This window comes from Mastigoproctus giganteus, chromosome 4 (assembly GCF_048544385.1).
Source record: "Mastigoproctus giganteus isolate SK-2022 chromosome 4, ASM4854438v1, whole genome shotgun sequence".
Taxonomy (NCBI): Eukaryota; Metazoa; Arthropoda; class Arachnida; order Uropygi; family Thelyphonidae; genus Mastigoproctus; species Mastigoproctus giganteus.
The window spans coordinates 24,929,411-24,956,410 of NC_143578.1; the positions used below are offsets into that span (position 1 = coordinate 24,929,411).

The window sequence follows — 27,000 nt, forward strand, 5'->3', positions numbered from 1 at the left end:
CCTCTTTGGATGTTTCAAGGAGATCCCACTCATGTGATGTGTTCAGTGTGATGAAACTTTGATGGGAATACCTCCAAAGGATGTTCTTGGAAGAGAAGTTCAGAATGTTGTATTGAGAAGTTTCAACTAAGATGTCCCCTGATCTAAGGCGGAGTGAAAAAAAAAAAAAGTTATTTCTGAGTTTAAAGTTACGTCTTATAGTATAGAATCTGTGTGATGTTAGTCGGAAGCAAAAGTATATTGAGAGTGGGAGTAATCTACAGACCAGAAGATTATGAAGAATATATTCTGAGTCTTTTCATGCAGATAGAATGGGCAAGCAAGTGTAAATGTCTTATTATGGGCAACTTTAATCTGCACCTGATTGATTGGAATAAGTGGGATCCCTCCCAGTTTTTTAAATAAACTAGATGATTATTATTTGTGCCAGCATGTCAGAGATAATACTAGAGGTGAGAATAGTCTTGATCTCATCATTACTCATGAATTAGATGACATCACAGGGCTTAAAATGCAAGAAGCATTGGCAGGTAGTGCAATCGTCAGTTGGAAGATAAAGAAAGATGCTACAATAGTTAAAGGCAAAATAATGAGTTTTAATTTCAGAAGAGGGGACTTTGACAGTTCAAGGTGCTACATGGCATCTATTAATTGGACAGAATGCAGGGAGGGTGAATACACTTGAATTATGGAATACCTTTAGAGAAAAAATCATAGATGCCATGAACACACAGATTCATCCATTTCAGAGGATGCTGAAATGGATGAATGCAGAGCTAGCCAGTCAAATAGAGTAGAAAAAGATAGCATGGGACAGTTACAGAGCGATAAAAAATGCTGAAGCCTACAATAGGTAAAAGATGACCTGTAATAGTATCACAGATAGAGTTGGAAAGGCCAAGACTGTATATGAGAAAGTAATGGCCAAGCAAGCAAGCAAGCAAAGAATGGGGACAAGGAATTTTTCATGTATGTGAATACAAGGAATAAAAAAAGTGAATCAGACTGAACCCTTGTGCACTGGGTGTGGGAAAGCCTTAGACAACTCACGTGATGTTGCAGATGATTTGAACAAGCATTATGCATCTGTTCTTTGCTAAAGAAAGGCCATTCATGCTGAGAAGAGGCTGAGTCATATGAAACTGGTGATTTCGAAATTACAGACAACCATTTATTAGAAAAACTTTCGAGCAGAAAGACAAGTAAGGCTCTTGGAGTTTATGGCATATAACCAGTAATTTTGAGGGCAGAGTGTGTACTGAACCACTGAAGTTAATTATGAGGGTATCTTTGGACTCAGGAGAGATTTCTTTGGACTGGAGATGTGCCAATGTATCATCAGTATATAAACGGGATTCTAAGAGCAAAGCAGGTAACTACAGATTGGTTAGACTGACTTCAGTGGTCGGGAAAAGCTTAGAAACAATAATTAAAAGTGCAATCCATGGACATTTAGATAAATATGGCATTCTGAATAACAACACATGGTTTTGTTAAGAGAAAATAATGTTTAACTAATTTAGTAAGTATTCTTACAGTTCATTTGGATTTCATCAAGGAATTTGACTTAGTCCCTCATGAGAGGTTATTGTATAAGCTGGAACATGGGATTACTGGAAAAATTCTAAGATCGATCGATGGATGGCTGCGGGGCAGAAAGCAGAGGGTTGTGATTAATGGATATTCTTCTGACTGGTGTAAAGTCAGAAGTGGGACCCTCAGGGATCAGTTCTTGGACCACTGTTGTTTCTAATTTTCATAAATGACATCGACGATGGGATAGAATTCTTGATGTCAAAAATTTTTAGACAATGTAAATATTGGTAGTGTAGTTAATGATCAGTACCAAGCAACGCTCCTTCAGGATGACTTGAACAGGCTGCAAGAATGGTCAGAAAAGTGGCAGCTATGTTTTAATGCAGCAAAATGCAAAGACTTACACTTGGGGAATAGCTATCCAAAAATAAATTATACACTTGGTGGGGTTGAATTAAAAATAGTACAGGAAGAAAGGGATCTGGGAGTTATAATACAGCAAGATATGAAGATTTCTGAGCAGTGTAAACAGGCAGCCAGGAAAGCCCATGGTGTTCTAGCAATGATTTATTGAAAACATTATTCTGTAGAGATATGGAGGTCACAGTCACACTGTATAAGGCAATTATAAGACCATATTTGGAATACTGTGTTCAAGTATGGAGACTTCATCTGAAAAAAAAAAAAAGACTGAGCTTCTTGAAAAGGTTCAAAGATGGGAAACTCGCATGGTGAGATCAGCAAACGGGTGACCATATGAGAAAAGACCCCAAGAGCTTGGCAACCAGACACCTTGGAGGTGTCCTGATAAGGTTTTGATAACGGTTAGTAAAATGAACAGAGGCAGAATTTTCACTGTTATAGAAAATTCCAGACCTTGTGTGCATAAATTCAAATTACAGGGGAAGAGGTTTAGACTAGATTGTAGGAATTTTTTTTAAGCCAGCGAGTCGTTGATCGTTGGAACTGGCTGCCTTCAGGGATAGCTGAGTCGGACAGTTTGAATGAATTCAAAGGTCAAATGGATAGTCTATTTGTGAGGAGGGAAACAAATAATTTAGATTTTCTTCTCTCTCTCTCTCTCCCCCCCCCACACCACCATTACTAAACCGTTTCACCAATTTCAGCGAACCAGCCAGCCCTTCAAGTTCCTGTATTAAAGGAGCAGGACATTTTGCTTTTTCCTTTTCTCCTGTTGAATGGATAAGAAAATGAGATAGGTACAGGAGGTGGTACAGCTTCTGTTCGATGTTTCTTATTACCAATCTCTGACAGGGAATGTTAGAATGGACATAAGCACAAGTAGTACCACCTTTGAGACGAAAGGAATCACACAGCGAATAATTTGGACAACTGAGATGAGCAGTGGTTGAATCAACCGATAACTGGGATTCTGTCAGAAAAAGTACATGGGGTTTGGCAGACTGTAAGCAGAAATGGACATCGTTGAGATTAGAACTGAGACCACGTATATTTGTAATATTGCACCAGTATTTGAGATTTGGTATTGCACCAGTTGATGAGTCATCTATCACCTAGTATTGCCTGGTAACAAAGAGGGGTAGCATTCCTCTGTGTGGTGCCACACCTCAACCCCTGCTCACGTTGATTCACACCTGGGTGGTCACCCACAGTGTGCTTGTGCATGGGAGTTATATCCAGGATTACTAACAGTCCCACCATCATGAAGGTGCAAGCAGAGGATTTGGCTGTCACAGACCGTCTGGACTTTGCCGAAATTGGGTGCACTTGACTTGAGTGTCACCTGAATATCAGTTCCATCAGTGTTTTAGACTCCCAGATAGCAAGCACAGCTTGTCTGGCATATCTGAGAGAATGTTTGCAACAGCCTCAAGGACTAATGATGGATGAGAGAGAGAGAGAGAGAGAGAGAGAGAGAGAGAGAGAGAGAGAGAGAAAATCTGATTTGATATTTTACAATCTATTTTGCATATAGTTCCATTCCGCCAAAAAGAGGTGAGAAATGAGGAATAATCTTTTGCTAAAATTTAAGAAGTATACAGACAGCACTCTCAGCTTTAGCTATAAATTATATAATTTTGCATATAGTTAAGCAACAAGTAGTTTAACGTATTAATTTTTATTTTGCATTTTACTAGTTTTTATTATCATTGCATATTCTCTTAAGGCTAAGGTCAACCTGATTTTAAAATATATACTTAAAAATAAATTAAAAAATAAATAACTGTACCTACCTGTATACTAATTCATTGTCTGCATTTTCATCAAATGCATAATCAAAGCGGAAAACTTGGTTTTCTAAGAATTTTGTTAAATCCACTTTATGTCTAGGTTCATGTACAACGATATGTTCCTTATTTGGTACAGTTATAACATCAATTTCTTTTCTTGCATTTTCTGAAAAATACAAATAAATGATTCAGCATTAAGTTAAATGTTCTACATTTAATCTAATTCTTGTAATATTCCATTAACTGCCTGAAATACCTAATCCGGAGATGGTGAACGTGTGGCAAGAGTGTCACAAGGGACACACAGAAAAATATACCACATAACCTGCTAATAAATATTTCATATTATAAAAAAAAAGTACTTTTAATTTAATGACAGATTTTATTTATGGTCTATCAGCCACATTTAGCTGTGGCTGATAGACCACAGCTAAATGTGGTCTATCACCATAAGTACAATTGTGCAAAAGATTGTGGTGATGCAGCTCTCATTAGTAGCCTTCAAAGTATTGTTATGCGTATTTATAATGTCAATAAAAACTAATTACAAGTGTAAAGCTTGAAATTTTGCAATCTTAAGACATGAAGATCACCAATTTTTGGATAATAAATCTACTAACAGCAAAAGCACAGATAAAGGAAGAATTCATTGCCAGTGCAGCCATCTACTTTGATAATTTTTTTATCTGATTAGCATATTTTTATTATGCTATATTATTTTATTCTTATTTATTCATCTCATGAGCTGCTGGTCAAAATTTTGAAATGAGAAACTTGCCGCCATGAAGTTACCAAAACAATTTTGTAGTGAATGCTTCAAGTAATATTCCATTAAAATAAAAAAAAAAATACAAGGGGGAGGGACGATATTTTTTACAGGATGATATTTTATATTTTTTTGTTAGGAACAAAAGTAAAGGCTTTTAGACTCCTCCTTTCCTCATGATCAAAAATGAATACTTTTCCACCACTCTGGCAGCAGCAGGAGTTTCCCCTCTGATTGGAACACCTTCAACTGTCTTGAAATCAAGGCAAAAAAGAATCACTTCAGAGAAGTAACATGATATGTTTTATTCAGAAGGAAGAGGCTGGGTAAATAATCTTTTGGCTTGTAATGTGTCAATTTATCCAGCAAATATGAGATAGGAAGCAAGCAAGTTTTCCAAGTTTTTTCTAGTTTTCTGAATGATGCACATACCTATTAATAAACAACTGCTGTGAGGCATCACAGCAATTTTGCTCTGCAGGTCTTTTTTTAATTCCAGGACAATGCAAATGATACAGCCCAGATGTGATATTACTCCTCACTTTAGAAAACAGTAAAGATTTAACTAATACAAAGATTAATAAAAATTCTTATTCTTAATAAAAATTAATATCAATAAAGATCAATTTTGAAAACAAATAAATGCATGGAATGTCACTTCAATTTGTACTGCTGATAGAGACAGATGTTCAAAAATATGAACCGAAACACCATCCACCTTTGTTAACAATTTGGTAAAGAGATGGTCTTCTCTGTCAACAATTATTAAAGACCAACGAGGGATGGCTACAGAGATATATCATGAACATCACATAGGTTGATAGCTGATGAACTGATCACAACATAACATTTCACGGTAAAATTTATGTACAATATGGCCATATTTATATGCAATATTTCAAAAAAATAATAATAATAAAATAATAAAATTGTGGACTTTGTTTTAGTAAATTGTGGATTTCATTCAACAGACAGCAGATTTTCTATCATGAGTAAGATCATAGCACATTTACTTACAGCAGTTGAGTGCAGATCGTTAGAAACTAATGCACAGATATGAAGCTACCAATGGAGTTTTTGATAGTGTTAGGTTAAATAGTGTTTATCTTTATTTAGTATAATTGAATTTGAAAAATCAATTTGCTGGTGAAATTAAGAGAACAAGTTTTGCATCAAATGTAAATGGCCCAGCTTCGCAAAAAAAAAAAAATTAAATAAAATAAAATAATATAAAAAAATAATAAAAACACAAATCTTAATGTCTGGTTTTCAGACAATTCCAGTTTTTGGACAGCTGGATTTCAAATGTTCTACCAATACTAATTGTAGGCACCCCCCCCCACCACCATGGCACACAAAAATTGTTAATTTTTTTGTATCAGCTTATTTTTGGCACATGTTATAAAAGGTTTGCCATATCAGTCTAAATAAAACCAGCCTGCTGTTAATTTATAGGCTTTCAAACTTAAGTATAACAGTATGTTGAACAATGCTCAATCCAATGTGGTATTTGTGATTTCAAAGGGTCTTTTTGAGGTGATATAAACAACTTGAAATGAATAATGAACACAGTTAACATTTCTTGCTCTGTTATCACATAGAGAAAGCAAACAGAAGAGTGGATTTTGGGAATCCCAAAATCCCTTGCACTCCTGAAACAGAATATTCAAAAGTGAAAGATCCACCTTCAGATGCAACAGATGTTTATTCTGCTAAGTTTTCCATATCTTAGAATGCAAATTTCAAATGATTTGCTTATGAAATGCAAGAGTCATTTGAAAAATTCAGTTCCATAATCATAAGAAACAGTGATAAATAGAAGAATGGAATTTTCTTATTGATTAATTATAATACAAGTGAATAAAGCACTGACAAAAAGAATTACCCCACTGAACAATTTCTTCAATGTTGAGTAGGTACTTTTGCATTTTTGATAAATGCATGCAGGACTCGTTGCAGATAGAAAAGGTTAAAAAAATTTAATAATTCTTTTAAACAGCATGTTGCTGTTTTTTTTTTTTTTTTTTTAGGGAGAAACAGCAATTTAATACTGGTTAATAATATCATGTCAAGGTGCAATGTGGCATTATCCAAAATTATCAGTGTGCTCTCAAATTGCAACATATCACACTGAAGCCTTAATCCTTCACAAGAAAACATCAATCAGAAGATGGATATTTTCTTATGGGAGATTTCCATGATCATTGTGGCAATGCATTATCAATGTAATGGTGTACAGAAATTACAAAAGTGAGGTGAAGCATCATGATGATGAAATAGGTCATCCAAATTTTATGATACATTCTCAAACCACACACAACATAATCATAAGGTAAGCATATCCTGTTACTGTTCCCTCCAAAAAATAAGACTCCAATATGTCAAAAAAAAAAAAAAAAAAAAAAAAAACTTGGCTAGTTCAGTCGTCCTATTTTAATATGGAGGTTTTTAGCAGGCCAATATGAACAATGTGTAAAATTTAAACTAAGTGTCAAGTGACTTTCAGGTCATCCTGTATGTACACTATATGATTAAAAGTATTCAGACACCCATGAATATTGGGTGCTGTGCTAGTGTAGATGCACAAGTTCCCTGTGCATCTACACTGGCTTGGACATACCAAGGTATGCCCAAGGTAAACCATGTGAGTCTGCCTGTGCAGCTGGTTGGTTGGTTGTTGGGTTTTATTGGCGCATTAGCAACTAAGGCTATAATGCACCAAAACCAGGCCTGTGCAGCAGCATGTCAGAAGCCAGCATAAGTCAGAGACTGGAACCTATTGACTTTCAACAAGGGATGGTGTTTGGATACCACATCAGTAACCTTTCTGGTGCATGCAACTGTGGCAGATGTTATTCAAAGATGGAAGACCCCAGGTGATACCTCAACGACAACAACTGCAAGGCTGTCTAGAACTTTCTGCAAAGGCCCGGACTGCCTCGAGCTCAGAAGAGGTTATCAAAGAACCATAAAGTGGTTCATGCTTCACATAGATTGTCAGCAGGAAAACATTACAGAACAGGTCCAAGAGGCCACAAGAACATCCATCAGTACCTCAAATATCCACAGAGAGCCTTCGGTTTAATGTTAGGGCACTTGGACATAACCCCAATATCACAGTCACCAAAGCAAAATGGCATTTGGAGTGGTGGTGTTGTTCTCAGCATTCACAGACTATTCTGTTGTTCCATATCATCTCTTATGGCAGGAGGTGGTATGGAGTGACAAATCTCACAACGTAATGCTTCATTTCAATGAATGCATTTGGGTGGGGAGATTGTCCAGAGAGCACTTTCTGTCAGAATGTTTCATCTCAACCAGGTTTAGCAGACTGCAGCCAGATGGTATAGGGCTGTTTCATCTGGTTTTGACTTTGTGCCTGAAACTACAGAATCCACAGCTTACTTGGACATTTTGGAATTATGCACTACCTATGCTGTGGCTGTATTATGGATACAGGCTCTATCAGTAACAGCAAGACAATGCTCCAAGTCAGACAATAACTGGTTCGTAGAAAATGAACCTGAAAAGTTGGACTGGACAGCTGAGAACCCCACACTTCGATCTCACTGAACACCTCAGGAACAAGGTGAAATGCCAGGTTAAAATGCAGGCAAAATGGCCTTCTTCTAAGACAGCTCCTGTGACTTCTTAGCAGGAGAAATGGAGGAATTCCTTTCTGACAACTTGTGGTATTCCAAAATTTATCAAAGGTATTCTCAAGTGGCTGAGACTGTCATACACACCAAATGTGGCCTGTTGAATTAAAAGCCATTTTTTTTTTTTTTTTTTACAGAACTATCTGTAAGGTCCAAATACTTTTAGCCATGTAGTGTATATATTATACAAATAACTGTACTTCAGTCAAATAAAGGTGGGATATATTACTGTGTTAGATGTTTGATCAAAAGGATCATTGCTTCCTCTGAAAACTCTCATCAAGTACTCAGCACTGAGGCATTTGCTTATGTCCAACTTAGAGACAAATACTGTTAACCACAGTTCAGCTCAATTTACTAATATCTTATTAAATTGTACAGTATCACATGAACAGGCAAATCTACTATACATTTAAAAATCTGAGACACCACTAGGACACCTTTTTAAAAGCTTACTGGCTTCTTGTTGGCTGGCAAGTGGCATCAAGCCAGCTGTGGTCCAGTGGTTAGTGTGCAAAGCCACAAGTAAGAAGATTGTAGGCTCAGGTCTGTATGCTGCCACAAAAAATGCATGACCAACTTTAAATACACAGCAGCAAATGTGTGCATTCTGCCTAGAATTGGATGTTGAACTTTGCTCAAAACCTGGCTATCCTTAATCATTAATTCAGTATGTTTGTAGTCAACCTCTTCTGACTCTTTGTATGAATAATGTTATTTTGTCAAAGTGAACATCCAAGCAATGTATGGAAGAAAACTCTCCATTCAAATACAAAACTGTTGTGTGTTAATCACCGAGATCAATTTGTTCCCCCTGAAGTTTAACACCCAATTCTGGGCAGAATGCACACACTTGCTGCTGTGTATTTAAATGGAAGTTTTTCTTCCATACACCCCTTGGCTGTTCATTTAGACAAAATATATTACTGGCACGGTTCAGCATGCTTTTGCTATAGAGCTACCTGCAGCTGATGAGAAACCAGTAAGCTGTCCTGGTGGTACTTCAAATTTTTAAATGTATATTCACCTATTTATGTGATGTTATACAATTTAAAAAGATATTAGCAACTTAAGCTGAACCATGGATAACAGTATTTGTCTGTAAGCCGGACATAAGTCCAAGCCTTAGCATCAAGTGGCATTGATCTTCAGAGGGAATAAAAGAATGATGCCTATGATTGATCATCTAATGTAGTAATGCATCTCAACTTCTGCACTGAAATATGCCCCTACCATCTTATAATATTGTACTTCAATCATAAATTAAAAAAGTCACAAGTTACTATTCTCACCTTTTTTATTCATTGGTCTTTTTCTGACAGCCACACAAATCTGAAGAGACTGAATTGGATCATTCAGCATAATTGGCCGATACTCCAGTTGTGAACAATATTCTCTGAAAATTTATTGCAAAATTCTTAACTCACAGTTCAACAGGTATACAACTGATTAAATGCAAAAGATTTTCAAAAGACATTTTTTAAACCAATGCTTTTGATTAATTTAATCATGTTTTCAAAAAAGAAGAGCTTCAAAATAGCTACAATTCTGTTACAAACACAATCTGCATTAGAATTAGGAGGGTAGACCCATCTACTGAAGAAACAACAGGGAAGTAGCAATAAAAAAATGTATTTAGACTGTAGGGGTTAAGGGTCACACATAGTTTCGAACCGTTTTATACCAATGTATGTGAACTACTGCAAAATTGTATGCATAAAAAAATAACAGAATTAATAAATATATATTAAAAAAAAAAGACACCTAGAATAATTTACTGTTCTAAGGAAGAACACTTCTGTTTCCTGATTGGATGGCTGAACAGTTGGTTAGAATAAGTGCCAAGCAGCTAAAATCATGAGGAGCAAAATTTATGAAGATTTTTCCCACAATTTTTAAATCTTACTGAAAATTTTATGAAATTAATTGTATCCCCTTTAATTTAAGGTCTTAACCATGTACTACTATTTTCATACATGGTATGGCATAGCACTTGTAAAAGATGACAGCAAATTGAGTTGCACAACAAATATTTGAGGGCTAAACATGCTTAATTATCTGTATGTTTGAAAACCTGAAAACAACATTAATTCCTTTTGTGAAGTTACCACCATAAGATCCCTCAGTGTTGCACTAAAAGCAAACAACACTTCCACTTTTGAAAAATCTAATTGCTATACACAGTTAGCAATTAGATTTTTCAAATATTCACTCTTCAACCCTGATAGCTGTTTCAACAGCTGTTAGCATAGCTTCAGAGCAAGGCTAGATATCTCATTCAAAAGTGAAAGATCCACCTTCAGATGCAAATTTATTGCACCTGAAGGTGGATCTCATTGGTACTTCACTTGATATCCCAGAAATGATTTAAATTGTATTACAATTGAGGCTAAAATGATAATCAACATTTAAAAACAATAACTTAAAATACACTGACCACTTTATAATCAGCAGGATACATATTGCATATTTGGCATACAATTCAACTTCTATTTTTTTTGCTTAGAAAATTCATGCTTAATTATATACTGCAGTCTTGTAGATACGTGCACATTATACAAGATTTTTAAAGGTACTTTGAAGTAATCTTTGTGTGCGCATTATCTATAAGGTATATATTTTCAAGACAAAATATTTTTATTTAAACACAAAATCCTTGAATATAATATATGATTATAAGTTAATTGATTACTTTTGTGCATATCTGTAACAATTTTATTCAATTTTGCAATAATGAAAACATAGACATATCCCTTTTAATTAAATATCTGTTTTAATTTCTTAAATGAAAAAAACATATTTCAAAATTCTCAGATTCAGTTTCATAATTTAATCGAATCCAAGATTTTCTGATTCAATTTCATTATTTAAATCAACATTATTCATTACATCAAGAAATGAATCTGGCAAAATATTGTCAAGAGTGTTTTTGCTTTTGTCAGACAAAGAGCCACACTGGTCATTGTCATTACTGAATGAACAAACACCCAATGCACGGATCGATTTTCCCGATGCACTTAGAAATGATTTCAGCCCAACTATTAAGCACCAACTTGCAAACTTTGGTATAAGATGCTCATTGCATCCTATACCAAAAGGTAAAAGATTTGTTCACCAAAATATCCAGTGGTTGGAGTTTCGTTGTCAGACCTCCGGGAATAATTTCTAACCTAGGGTGTTCCTCCTTAGATTCATTAGCAATGTAGGGGTCAAGCTGAATGTATTATAAGTAAAGATTTTGGGTTGAAGAAAGAGCCTCTCCTTTTTCCCCCAAATCTCTTTTAGCCATGTCTTAAGTGTTTCAGAGTTCATCCATCCTGTAGGGTTAACACAAACTACAACACCATTTGGAAATTTCTCCTAAGACATATTTTTATACTTAAAAATAGCTTAAAATAAACATCAGTAGTGGAAACTTTTTCCATCAGCTATTACTGACAAAACAACAGTAAAACACATTTTCTTAGCTTCTATGGTATTTATTTTAATGTCTTTTGTACCTTTTACAGCCACCATGAATTTTGTAGGCATGTCAAAGCTCATGGAAACCTTGTCTATGTTTCCTAGATTACTTGGTTCAATTCCACATTTTTCCTTTTGGATGAAGGCAAGGAATGCTTCAAATTTTCTCCTTACAATCCTGTGGTAATGATGCCCAGTTGATATAACAACTTGAACAGATAAATAATTTTGCTTCATGAAATTATCACAACGGAAATTACTGCCGGAAAAATCATTAATGTTCATCTCATGAGCTATTTTCCTTGCTTTCAATGACTTTATAGCAATCATTGAAATCTTTCTTCCTGTAGTCCTTTCAGCACAAACCCAATCCTTTAGTTCCTGTTCTGTGGCCAGACCTTTTGATTCACATGTAAGACATTTAATAACACTTTGAGACTGCATTCTCACACAATTTTTTTTTTGTTTGATACCTTGAAATCTCTATAGCAACCACACAAATTTTGGTTCAGATGTGACAATTTTTTTTTTTTTTTATTTTCAGTGCTGAATGAAGTGGAATACTGAATGGTGATTCAGTTCCTCTTTCTGCAAGGGGAAAAGGCCCAAAACAATCCACAAAAAAAATGGTCGTCATTTATGGAGAAGACTGCCCAGGTTACAGTGTTGTTACACATTTGTATTGTTGTTTGTTTGTTATTTGGTTTTTAGGAGCATTCACAACTAAGGCCATATTGCTCCGTCACACACATTTGTATAAACAATTCAAATGTGGAAAAACCTCAGTTCATGATGAAATCCCAGGATTCCTAGCAACTGCTGTAACAGAAGAGTGTCACAAAAATTGAGGCATTAATCCTGGAAGATCACCATATTAGCATCAATCAACTAGTTGCAGCACTCCAAATTAGTGTAGGGTCTGTGGTGAACATCATCTATCAACAGTTGCATACGTGTAAAGTGTCTGCTAGATGGGGTCCCCACACTTTTGATCACTTACCAGAATGAAAGGACACATTGTGCATATGAAATGTTGTTGATGTGCCAGGCAGAACTGAAATATTGCAACATCCCAATCTTGCACCCTTAGATTTCTTTGTCTTTTCTTCTCTGAAGTCTTTCGTTCATAGAAAACGTTCTGTTGATGATGAGGAGATTTCTGCTGTTGTCATGGTTTGAAGGATAGTCAGATGACTTCCACAAAACTGACCTGCAGAAATGTATTGAGAGGTGGCAAAAATGTCACCAGATTTTAATATAGTCACCAGACAAAATGACACAAAAATGTCATTTTGTCTGGTGACTATACTGAAAAAGTATAATACATTGTGTTTGTGTCACCCTTCTATCACAACTGGGAGAATACAATTTTTTTTTTTTTTTTTTTGAACTCTCCTTGTATAAATTCCAAATTTTGCTGCATAGTATACAACTTCCTTGCTTTCCTCATTTCTTGATAAAGGGAGTCTTTATTACTAAAATAAATAATAAAATTTATTTTAGTTCTGATGGCCCATGGAATTTCTACTTCCAATTTTAAGTTGCACAAATGAAATGTTCAAATCACAGTATAACCATTAACTAAAATTTAGCAACAACAAAGCACTATTTATATACTGTTTATCATTACCAACCAGCCAATCAGTATTTAGTGACTAATGGAAAACTGAAGAAGAAAGATTGATTGATTGATTTGGTAGTTGTTGGCGCATCGGCTTCTGTGGCCATATTGCACCTCCCAAGGTTTTTGCAGTACTTTGATCCAAGCCTGAGGCGGGAATCGAACCCACGACCTTTGGGTTGCCAGGCAGGTACTTTACCCACTCAGCTAGCCCGGTCGGCTGAAGAAGAAAGGTGGGATGGGTATTCCTGTGGTCACTCCCTGATAATGAGAGTTAAGATTATGAAATAAATGCAATTCTAACATGTTTTTAGATTAAAAAAAATTTCTGTTTCTGATTTCTGTTTGGATTTTCTGTTAGACAAACTTATTATGATGACCTCAAGAAAGATTCTGTTGAAGAATTTGGCTCCCTTTTAAAATGCTGAGTGAAATTTTTGTTCATAAGAGTGGCCCTGCTGTCTAGACTTTGCAGTCAAGATCATTTTAAAGCTTTAGCAGAAAGATCTAAACTCATTTTTTTTTTTTCTTAACTGGCTGAATATCCTCTGACACTCAGCACTTTTATGAGGATTTATTAAAATTCCAAGCATGACTTGGGATGATTTGTTATATTTCAAGCTTCCTTGTGCACTTGTCAATTCCACAACCAAAGAGACCCATGCACTTCAATCTGTACTACTTCAGCTTTTACTTTATTGCTGAATGTGACTACATGTAGTAATAAAGTACTTCCTCACTGAACAAAAGAAGAGATTTTTCTCCTGTTTTAGATTCTCCATGACCTTGGCAATAGAAATGCTTATGACAAAGTCAAAATCAATCTTATGAGGTCACAGAAGTGGAAGATTTAGAAACGTTGGTTAGAACAAATTTGCAGATTTAGGAGTAATCGTTAGGAGTGATCTAGGAGTAATTGTTCTCACTATATGGATACAAAGTACAATGGATTGAAGGGATAAGTTTGGATTAACTTTAAAGTAATAAAAGCATTTAATGCTATATGATAAACAGTTTGATTTCTAAGTGTAGTTTATTCACTGTGAAATAACTTCTAAATAGCCAGATAATTTTTCGCTAAATCTGATGACATTTTGGAACCTCTTTGGTCTCTATTATCAAGTCTAAAGACAATACAAAGGGAAGAAAGGAAGAATAACATAAGTTTTAAAAGCCAAATTAGCATAACTTATCAGAACACATGACTAAAATCTGTTCTACTCTGCATGGTGACAAAACTAATACTGGAGTTGCGGCTGCGGATTGAATAAATTTATACTTCAACATCTTAATTCCTAGCTACAAGATCAAGATATTAACATCAGGTATATGGTGTGAAAAATAATAAAAACTGAGAGATGGCAATGAGATTAAGAAAAAGTTTTATAACAGCAAATGTACTTTTGATTATAACACATAATACCAAACTAAAGGGATATTTCTGGAGTGGACCCTGATGGGGGAAAAAAATTGAGAAGGCCGATTATTGTATTTTTTTTTTTTTTTTTCTTACAATGGAAGTGAAATAAATGGGGAGAGAGAGAGAGCCATGTTTTGTGAATCTCTCTATTACAGATATCCACAAGTCAGATATTATTTGTTATTAAATACTTGTAATCCATGCAAAAAAGGGTATCATTTCTAATTTTTTTTTGTGTGTGTTATCACTTTCAGTAAACTTATCTAAGCACAAACTGCTCTTGCTAATTACCCCACAGAACCATAAACTGGCTTGATATTACTTTAGAAAGGCAGGAGTGGTAAACAGAAAATGTCTATTTACCAATCCCAATACAGAATTGCAAAATTCCGCTTTGGTATTAGTGGTATAGTTGCTATTTATGGAAGAAAACCATGGAAGATACCTGAAAGGGAAATGTGTAACTATATACTAAAATAAACATGCATAAAATAAAATAAATAATAAATGAATTTCAGGATGTCAGAACTGTTCAGTTCAGACCTGGAAGTATATGATATTTTTGATAAAATCTGAGTATGTGATGCTACTAAATCCTACAGCAAATTTGGTTCCCCCTAAGTGCTCACTAAACTCAGTGACTTTCTTATCTGATAATCAAATGTGTCTGAAATGGAAAGCAATGTACACATTACCCACTTGTTTCATGCTGATTTCAAATATGAGAGAAAATTTTCCAGCACTCACAGTTCCTGTAAATTTTTTAGATTATTAAAATTACATATTATTCTTCACAAAAAGAAGATAATACGACGGCTGTTCAATAAATTATGATCATAATTTTTCAAAGCTGATATCTTGCATCTTTTGAATTAATTCAAAGTGTTGCCGACCGGGCTAGCCGAGTGGGTAAAGTACCTGCCCGGCAACCCAAGGTCGCGGGTTCGATTCCCGCCTCGGGCTTGGATCAAAGTACTGCAAAAACCTTGGGAGGTGCAATATGGCCATAGAAGCCGATGCGCCAACAACTACCAAATCAAAAAAAAAAAAAAAAAAAAATTCAAAGTGCTTATATTAAACCTCATTTAGCAGTTGTGATGATAAAGCATAAACAGAAAATTACACCTGAAAATTAAACTGATAATTATACAAGAGGCTGGTGGGATGGAAAAATAAGAAAGATTTGTGGAGCAAAACATAAGCTTGAAACAAAACTGAGTGGTACCAACAAAATGAATTCGTCTAATTTGCCCATATAAGATCCAATTTTGAAAGAAAAGGCTGATTATCTAGCTCAACAAGATGGAATACTATTAGTGACTACAATATTACTGACTTCAAAAGACTAGACTAGACTGACAAAGAAAAGGCCACACATTGATTGTGTTCTGTACAATCCATTCTTGAAAAATATGAGGCAAAGGATATTTTTAATCTTGAAGAGATGGGTATATTTTATAATGTGCTACCAAATAAAACACTATTTACAGAGAATCTTGTAATGGCGGAAAATTAAATAAACACAGAATCACTATTCAATTATTGTGCAGTGCAGACAAAACTGCATCCACTTGTGGATGCATTAAAGTGGCAGTACAAAACTGCATCCATTTGTGATTAGCAAATTTTCCCAGCCAAAACGTTTTAAATAACTTACTAACTTCTATGCAATTTTAAGTCCAATAGAAGTGGTCAATATTTTTGTCTTAGTTAGTGAGTGAACAGAAGAATGGTTTCTTTGATTATTCCAGATCTTTGCACAGCACTTTCTACTTAAAGGTACCTAAGTTAACAAATATATAGCTGCTGTTTTTACCTTCCAATACCACCAGTTTCATGAAACACTAGATCAAGGGATTATTACTACCTCGAGAACATATAGATCCCACCTAATAAACTAAGCAATCTACAACGTAGGAAGGAAATTTCAGCCAAAGTGGAATGTCTTGGATGCTAGCCATAATGCCTGGTTATAGTATTTCGTCATGTATAATAATCAACTGCTTCAGAAAGAGTGGCTTTGGAGAGAATATCTTAAAAAAAAAAAAAAAAAAAAAATGCAGCAGTAACATAATCCATATGCTCCTCTGAAGGAGCATATGGATTTTGTTGGCAAATTTGAGGAGTCTGTTAAGGTGAATGATGAAGCTGAAACCACAGAAAAGCTAACATCAGAAGGAGCTGCTGAGCAACAAGAAAAAGATGAAGTTTTTGCAATCAGTGATGAAAGTGAAAAGCACACACACTGCCTTCTAAAAGAAGATGCCCAAAATCTAGACAAGGCTTTTATTATTTTTTAATATTTTATTTTATTTATTTTTGTTATGATTATTATTATTCTTATTATTGTGATATATGCACAAAAAACTGCTAAAGTTTTGACACTTTTGATGGGCCTCATGGCTACAAACTATTATAAATCATAAGAATTTAGGTCCCTTGAACTTTATTAACGAGAATAACAAGATTCTACTATATTTCACTATCAGAAATATATTTCTGAACAATGCACCCACATGATTAGCACAACTCAGAGGAAGATTATGTTCTATGGTAAATGATGCAATAAACATTTGGCATACATGACATCATAGTCACGTTTGAAATGCAACCTCTATTTTTACATTTCTTTCTGTGCATCAAGTTTTTATGCTTATTTGTTTGCAAATTTCCAATTACATTGTATTTCCTGGCACCTGAAATTGAAAAAATCAACATATGGTACACAAAGCAAATGTGTTACCTTTTCAAGGTTTTACAATATATGGAAAGCCTTGCATATTCTCCTGGAATTTTGCATTGCATTTCTTTGGTATCTTACTGAAGAACACTGTTAATTAGCTTCATACAAGGATGATGAAACTGTCACACACTGCAGAGAACAACACTGTTTTCCTGTGTTTCAATTTTGCAATGCAGACTAGCACACCTGAAAGCAATTTGTTAATGAAAATGAGCAGAAATTCACAATTTAAAAAAATTCTGACTTTAATGCAGTTTAGCAATTTTTTTTGTTAAAAAGACAGAGAAAAGTTATGTTACAACAGTGAGACAGAAGGGGTGAAAAAAGAAATTCTCTATCATAAATCCAGTGAGCTGGCAGTTATGACTTGTGACAGGGTTAAATAAAGTTGCATGCAAATTTGAAATCAAAGGAGTAAAATACATGAAAGTACAATGCCATCTCCACAAACTGACCCAAAATGTTTATACTACAAATAAGTAGCACTTCATATTTAAGAAATAATTGCTATTTTATGATACTTCCAGGCTTGACAACTATTTCAGTGGACATTATAGTTCCCAGGAACTTCAGCATTAGCAGTGATTTTATCATTTAAATTGTCAATACGTGTATTAAAATGATTGTATTGTGTCACTACCTTTTGAAGACAATGAACTATACCATTTACTCAAGACTAGCTTGGCCACGAAACGAAAATAAAGGCCTATAAAGGCTCCCTTCATCTTCAGTGATGGAAATTAAACCCACATCTTTTCCATTTGGTGTGAAAGAACAATCATATTACCTACTACAATACTCAAGGGGAGGGGGGATGGTCTAAGTTTAGCATTTGCAATAACAATTAACTGAATCAGTCATCTAGAGATCAATACAAATGAATAATCTGCATGGAATGATATAGAAAAATTTGACCGAAGATAACACAAGACAAGGAAAAGTCAGGTATTTATCAAGAAAAGTCCTCACCAAAAATAATGTCAGCCGAGAGTTTTAATAAAGTAGTGCATTTTAGTGAAAGGCTTTACGCGTTATCAAATTAAACTAAAATTGATATATATTATAACAAAAGCTATTGTAATTGTTAATAATAAAAAACAAACTACCTGCTCATTTTCCTTTATTGATTATAGTTATTCTTAAAAATTTGGATGTAATTAGCATATTCAAAGATATTTTAGAATGTGCTGGCAAACAATAAGAGTTAGTACTATGATTATACATGCCAAGTTAAGTTATATAAATCACTGATTAAAATGAAGATAAAATAATGCTTTTGTGTTAAAATATACTTATTATGTACAGTAAAATCACATTTATAATAAAAAAATAATAATAAAAAAAATTGAATGATTAGTAGTTAGTAACTACTAATCATTCAATTACATCATTTGAATCAAATTTTCAATTGAAAGATGTCTAACTGTTTCTTTGTTGTAATGCAAAACAATGATCACTTCTAATCAATGTCTTTTCAGGGTTCACATTTTCATCAGTTTTCATGGATACTGGACAGCCTGATTGTTCAGTCTTCCACATTCTCTCTTCCACTATCTCCTAAAAATCTTTTTATGCCATTCAATAAAAAATGCAAGCTTTTGACACAGTATCTTTCCCATAAACTTGACATAACTCAATTTTCAGTTTGTGTTTTCTTCAGTTTTGTTAAAAATTTGAGGTCGATTCATTTTTTTGATTCTGTCATTTTTTCAGCAAACTACAAAAACCTGTCTCACTGCAAAGTGAATGAGGGTGTTGAAATGTGACTTGGCGGACAACTACGGAAAGGTTCAAAGTCAACTGGTGTGCCTTTGTTTCACAGGTGGTGATGGGTGTGTTAATGGCTGCACATGCAGTCTTATCATTTAATAGCCACATCTTATATAATGAATAATCTAAGTGAATGGAAGTAAAAGCTCCAATAAGCATAACAATGGTTATGTGAATCCCAATGTCTAATACTGGATGGTAATATAAGGCAATGCAGCTATCAGCAAAGTCAGCTATCATCACTGGATGGACTAATATATACTCAAAGATGAAAATCAAAATGAAGAGAGGCAATACAATTTTTGAATTATTTCAATGCCTTCATTGAAATAAATTATAATTCTATAACTTTTGTTATTCAACACTTACCATATGCACAAAAACTTCCTTATACGTTAAGACAGTACATTATATCATACAGGTGCAAAATCATCCTTTGTTGTTGTTATTTGGTTTTTAGGAGCATTAGCAACTAAGGCCATATTGCTCCGGGATATGCGGTGGTCATTCCTTGACCTTTCGGCATCCTCCGTATTTGGTGGTGACGGGCTCGAACCCCGGTCTAATCAAGAAGCGTGTGCTACGCACTGCTGCTCCTTCCCACCTGGCTACGGAGGCGCAAAATCATCAAACTTAGTATTAATCCTTTTGCTAGTATATATAAAGAAGGTACATATATACATATGTACCTTCTTTCGTGTAAGAGACTAAAGGAGAATGAACAACATATATGTTTTGAAGCTTCCCTTGATCAGCAAATTACAACTGTATATGTACAGAGATGTTCTGCCTTCTATGACCTGTTTATGAATAATAGTAGCTATTTTTATATTGAGGATAGCTGTGAAAAGTGACATAGGAGGGTGTATCCTTTCAACAAGATTTGAGATATGCACTTACAAGCTGAATTAAACAATTGACTAAATTTTAATCTGATGAAACTAAATCAAATAATAAATACAGAGGTTATTATGGCAAAGAAGAGAAAAAATTCACAAATAATAAGTTTATTTTCTATAATTTTTTTCAGTTTTTTCTATTTTTAGGTCATTCGCATATATACATGCTAAGCATCTATTATCTTTTATCCATGGGTAACAACTCGGCTCCCACTGGACAGATTTTCGTGAAATTTTATATTTAGTTCTATTAGAAAGATTTGTTGGACCATTTCAAATTCTATCAAAATCTGACAAATAAAATCTGCCTTTCCATTTTATATAGAAAAAAGAAATTCATAGTTAATTTAAATGTACTTTAATTTTTTTTTTTTTTTTTTTTATGAAAACCCCAAACACGAAAGGTATCAAAACCTATAGTACATAGTACCGTGCATGGGTTGAAGGATAAGTATGGGGGGAGGGGGATGCCGGAAACTTTGCTCTAGAGACTAAACATGGGTTTCGCCACTTCAAGCCTCCAATAAGCAAAGTGGTGGTATTTCACCGGTTGATGAAAGTCATCTACCACAGTGCTGTTAGCTTTAGATAGTCTATATGCTTTGTGTGTATTGCTATATAACACTCATGAACGTTAGCAGAGGCACATGATGCAAGAAAGCAAGCTTATACAGAATCAGCCAAAAAAAAAAAAAAAAAAAAAAACCTTCCCATGATCCATTCATTCCAAATGTTTGTCTAGTTCTGCTTCGAATTTATTTAAGCTATCAACTTCCACAACAAGAGATGGAAGTTTGTTCCAGCAATCAACTACCCGCTGGTTAAAGGCAAACTTCCGCACATCTATTCTACAATTGTCTTTAATCAGTCTGAGAGCAGAAATTGGCTGATTTTCATTAAACACCTCACGAAATGAAGCTGTAGCTTTATTTCGTGAGGTGTTTAATGAAATAGTGGAAAAAAAATGACTTGACCCCAGAACAGATTTATAATGCAGATGAGACAGGACTAATGTGGAAGTGTTTGCCTAATTCTACTTGGTCTGATGATAATGAGAAAGTAGCTCATGGGTTTAAGCAAAATAAAGAGCGTGTAACTGTGTTCGTTTGTGCAAATGCATCAGGAAATCATAAGGTAAAGCTGTGTGTGGCCGGCAAATTTCCTAAACCAAGGTGCTTTAAAGGCGTAAGTAACCTTCCCGTACATTATCATGCACAGATTAACAGTTGGATGGATGCAGGAATCTTTACCAAGTGGTTTCATTATTCGTTTGTTCCTAGTGTTAAAGAAAATTTACGAAAGAAAGGATTAGCAGAGAATAGTAAAGGTTTGTTGCTCTTGGATAACTGTCATGTTTGTTGCTGAAGAGCTAGTTAATGGCAACATTTTCATGTGTTATCTTCCAGCTAATGTCGCAAGTCTGATCCAACCAATGGATCAGGGGGTGATGCAAAACATAAAAATGTTTTACAGGTGCGACTTCATGTGGAAAATGACTAATTTTGATGGGACAATTCTGGATTTTCTGAACAAATATAACCTCAAAGATGCTATCTACACTATCAGTTGTGCTTGGGACTCTGTGAGAAATGAAACATAACGGAAATGTTGGAGAAAGTTGTGGCCAGCTGTGATATTTGAGAAGTCCTCCCCCGTCGAATCTGAGGAGTTTCCAGGCAATAGTGCAGCTGTCAATAGCACTGTTTATGATGAAATCTGTGAGTTAGTTGAAGAAATGAATTTGCCTCGAGATGAAGTCGACGACTGGCTAGTTGTGGATGAAGATATGCCAGTAACTCATGCACTGAATACGGAAGACATCATAGAAGCTGTTGTGAATCATGGAAAAATGAAAGTTGCAGAGGAGGAAGAAAGTGAGGACCATGTGTGTCAGGTGGGTAAAGTATCCTGGCAGAGAGCTACTGCAGCATTTGAAACTTTAATAGCTTTTGCAGAACAGCAACCCTTCTTCACTTCTCAGCATCTTATGCAGCTCCACATCATGCATAACTTGACTTTGTCTAAGAGACATAAGGCCTCAAAGCAAGTTTGGCAGCACAACATCATCTACTGATGCAGATCCAAAACCATCTACAGACCCTCCTGATCCTGTCCCACCTACATCAGCAGATCCTGAATATCCTCATGTGATATCTACCCAGTAAACTCTACCTACTGCAACAGTTTTAAGTGTGTTTTTTTGTAAGTTACTGTATTCAAAAAGTGGTTTCTATAAAACTCAGTTTCTTTTGTAAAATTTCTGTTTGTCTTAATTTTCTAAGTGTTGGGCTTAGTATAACAGTCAAGTATTTTTTTAATACTAACTTTTAAAGCAACCAGAAACTACAGTTATCCGGAATCTACAAATCCCCACGAGTGCCGGTTAACTGGGAGTCTACTGTATATGATATCAAAATTATTTTTTGCATCTAGTTCCTTTGTGACCAAATCATAGTGTCCAATCAAATTGGTCAGACAAGATTTCCCCCCTTGACAAACCCATGCTGTGTCTGAATTATTGCTGCAGTCTTGTCTAAATGATCCTGCAATGCTTCTTTAACCAGTGACTCCATTATTTTCCCTGGAACAGAAGTAAAACTAACAGGTCTGTAATTACTTTTGTCACTGTTTGATCCGCCTTTGTGAATTGGAAATACATTTGCACATTTCCAGTCCATCAGAACTTCCCGAGTCCAAAGATGCTCTCATAATTATGGCTAAGGGTTTGCTTACTTCCTTTGCTGCCTCCTTTAATATAACTGGATAGATCCCATTCACCCCAGGTGCCTTCCTTATGTTTAACTTCAACAATTTCTCCTCCACTTTGCTCTCATTTATTACAAAATCCCTGTTAGAGTTTGATAAACATCTGGCCCTCCCCTCCTTGAATAACTCCTCATATGTGAACATAGATGCAAAATACTCATCTAGTTCGGCAGCTATCAGAGAATGATCATCTACAGTCAAACCATTGATATCAAGTGGACCAATCTGATTCAACCTCTTCCATTTAGAGTTTATATAAGTAAAGAAGTCTCTTCTGGTTTTCTTTGCATAAGTACACATGGTACAGCTTGTAGAGATGCATATTAGAGAGAAACTTAAAAGTTTCTTAAAAAGAGACTTAAAAATATATATATACGTATAGGAGGAAAATAAATATTAAACAGCTGTAATTGAAGTGAACTGCTAAGTTTAGAGAACATAAAACTATAGGGTTCCATAAAGTTATAATCTTAATAATTAACTGATAAGCAAGCAGATAACTATATTTAGTTTTCACTTTATTAATCACAGAAAAATAAATTCTAATTTAAGAAAAATATCGAATGCTCCTGAAATGTACATTAACTTGTTTTTATGAAATTTTGATTTTATTTTTGAAAGGAATCATCCTCTAATACTCAACTGTAAAGCAAAAATGGGAAAACATTAATGCTTTTAATGTTGAATACTTTTTCAATTTTTACAGACTTAAATTCCTCTGAAAAACATGCATATGGTCCAGAAATCCACTCACAAAAGGATTAGATAAAGAGAAAAAAAAATAAGAGTTTGAACTTCCTTGCCTTCCATTAGCTATTTCTCGTATGTTGTGATTTTCAAAGAACATGCCAATTAATATTGACATTTCTGATTTCAAAATAAAATTATGAAGTATTAATATTAGCTTAAAACTAATATTTACTTCCATAAAAAACAGTGATAGGCCAGTATTTTTTTCACATCATGCTCATGAATAAAAAAAACACTGACTACTCAAATTCATAGAACAGCACTTCTGATGGTGCTCCAATTCATATATTTTAAAGGATACACAAAGTGTGTTTTTGTGGGCTTTTTATTCCACAAAAACACACAGGAAGAGGGGGAGGGATATCCCACACTCTTTGCTTGATACAACTAACTATACACTCAGTTAAAAGACCTTTCAAAAATTTCTCTGCTCTGATGGAATTAAATCAGACCTCCACTAAAGGAGCTGCAAATTTACTATATTAGCATTAGCAAACTGAATAAACAAAACAAGCATAGGTAGCATCAGCCAAAAATAAACCAACAATACTTTCTTTCATTTCATTCATTCATTTCTTTTAAGTATTTGTCTGATCCTTCCTTAAATTTAAATAAGTTTCCGCCTTCTACAAGAGTTGGCGTGAGTTTCTTCTAACAGTCAATTTCAGTCACTCAGTTTGACTGAAAACAAAAACAAAAGTTTTGAATCTTCTGAAACTTATTCTTCAAAAAACAACCTCTGGATAATGTGATGTAATTGTGATGCTATTTTCTCTCCAGCTTACAGTATTTCAGGTTTATACCTGCTGTCTTTCCATAATTATATTTTCCATGATATTTTCTATCCTGAACAAATATAGTATCCAAACTTGAAATACCTTTCTCTCATAGCCATTTTCAGTCTCGTGTTGCTTGGCATTACAAGGATGCAAAATAGGATGATCTGTAAGATTTCTATTCACAGATCATTCTATATCTAAATCTTCTGATATGTTGATGTTTGCAAAGATCTTTTCAGTGAAAATGTTCTTGTAGGGATGAATCCTTTATTCCACACTCCACTTTAAAATCTCATCCTTTATCTAAATCTTGATTTTCCAATAAATCTGCTAAGGCTGTTCAAGATATATTGCGACTGGTTTACATCCAAATCTCCAGGTTCATTTCTACATCAATACTCACAACAATTGTAAAGCAGTTATTAAAGTCCAAATCAGATTTTGAAAAGGTTAAGGGTAGAAAATTTGTCTGTTGTCCAAACAATAGTTAAGCATTCTGGTCTCTTGCCAAACCTACTGGCCATAACTTTTGTCTCTCCCTACTACCTCTTTCAAAATCTGATGGTTCTATTGCTACCTCAGCTAAAGATAGAGCCAACTTAATAGTATCCTACTTTTATCCTAACTCTTACATCAATAATCTTGGTAAACCACCTCCTACTATTACCAGTACACTCCATTCAATGCCTCTTGTGATGCCAAAAGAAAGTCAGAAGAATTTTAAACAAGCTTTATGCCAAGAAAGCTCTAGATCCTGATAGCATTTCTCCATTTGTTCTCAAAACCTGCACTCCTGAGAACTTACTCCTGTTCTGTGATGCCTTTTTACTTTCTTATTCCACTGGTGTTTTTCCTTCTGCTTTTTGCTCCAGCCAGTTCCTAAAAAGGGTGACAAATCCCTCCCATCCAATTATCACCACATTGTACTTCTTTTAATCCTTCTAAAATGGAGAAATCCATTAACTGCCAACTCAAACTATCTAGGAACCTCCCATCTGTTCATTATTGCCAGTATGGATTCAGTCAGTGTCGATCCACTGGGAATATGCTGGCTTATTTTACCTATGTATGGTCAAATTCATTGGAAAAGTTTGGTGAAACAATTGTTCTTGACATTTCAAAGGCTTTTTATCACGTTTGGCATAGAGGTCTTCTAAATAAGCTTCCATCTTATGGATTGCTGACTGTTTTTTTGTAATTAGGTATCCAGTTTTTCCTGACAGCTCACTGCAGGTGATGGTAGATAGCCCTCTTTCTTCTAACTTCTCCACTAATGCTGGTGTTTCTCAAGGTTCAGTTCTTTTTCCCACTCTTTCCTCTTGTATATTAATGACTTTCTTCCACTGTCTGGAAATGCTATCCACAATTTTGCTGATGACAGCACATTGCAGTCCACCTTGTGATTTGAGAAACATTCCTTGCACAAATACCTTAAACTTCTTGAATAGCCACTATCAATTCTTTAACTGCTGATCTCAGGTAATTCTCCAATGGAGCCAAGTTAACTTAGTTAATTTCAATCCTTCTAAAACTAAGTTCTGTCCTGTCTTATATATCTGGCAAAAGGGATTCTTCTGCAGATATGGTTATTTTCAATGACAGTCAGATTTCAGGACAAGCTCACATACCTATGTTAGGGATTACCATGACTTTTAATCTCTCTCTCTCGGCACAGTCATAAATACTGCTTCCTCTGCATTTAAAAAAAAAACTGGGTTCTCTTTCACTCTCCATGTTACTTTTCTTCTAAACAACTGCTCACTCTGTACAAATCTCAAATCCACCCTATCATGGAATACCGTGCCTACATCTGAGGCAGTGTCCTCATAAGTTCACTCACGCTTCTAGACTCCATTCAAAAGGGAAGCAGGTTAGGTTAAATCAGTGGTTTTCGACCTTTTTTTAAAAACGGCACCCCTTAAGTAATTTATTTTATTTTGCAGCACCCCCTACTCAATTTTCTGCCTGTTACATCTGATTCTCTCCCTCTGTGTGTGTGTGTGTGTGTGTGTGTGTGTGTGTGTGTGTGTGTGTGTGTGTGTGTGTGTGTGTGTGTGTGTGTGTGTGTGTGTGTGCACGCACGCACATATAATTTGTATTATGAAATTTAATTTTTATAATTATATTATTGTAATAACTATCATATAACATATATTTTTAATATTATATATATATACAGTATATAATAATTTTATTCTTTAATAAAATAGAGGTATTAAGTAAACAATTATAGATCACCACAAAATTAAAAAGATACTGTACACCTTTTTATAATGAAATAAACATAAATTTTAAAAAATAATGTTTATGTAACTTAAATCCAAATTACGTGGCACCCCTCGAATGTTGTTGCGGCACCCCAGTTGAAAACCACTGGGTTAAATTAATGACCCATCTCTTACAAAGTCTCTCCATTCTGTCTCAAAAATGTTCTTTCTTGCTGCATGCCTTTTTCTATAGTTATTTCCATGGTCAATACTGTTCTGAATTAATAATTTGCCCTTTCTTTTTTAATAATCAACTTTTCTTTTTCCTCATTTATCCCTTCAACTTCCATTATCTGGAACAACTTTCCTTCACAAGTATTTCCTGAAAATTACAATCTACAGAAATTCA

General features: G+C 34.8%; 1 protein-coding gene across 2 annotated transcripts in view; it reads right to left on the bottom strand.

Moving 5' to 3' along the window:
• Positions 1–27,000, bottom strand: part of Klp10A (kinesin-like protein 10A) — a 198,469-nt gene that overhangs the window by 84,151 nt on the left and 87,318 nt on the right. For both annotated transcript variants that reach the window (XM_090371417.1, XM_090371416.1), the window contains exons 7-8: positions 9,467–9,570; positions 3,753–3,915 (exon numbers count right to left, since the gene is read on the bottom strand). In XM_090371417.1, the coding sequence (XP_090227543.1) occupies positions 3,753–3,915; positions 9,467–9,570 (267 nt within the window). The remainder of the gene's footprint in view (positions 1–3,752; positions 3,916–9,466; positions 9,571–27,000) is intronic.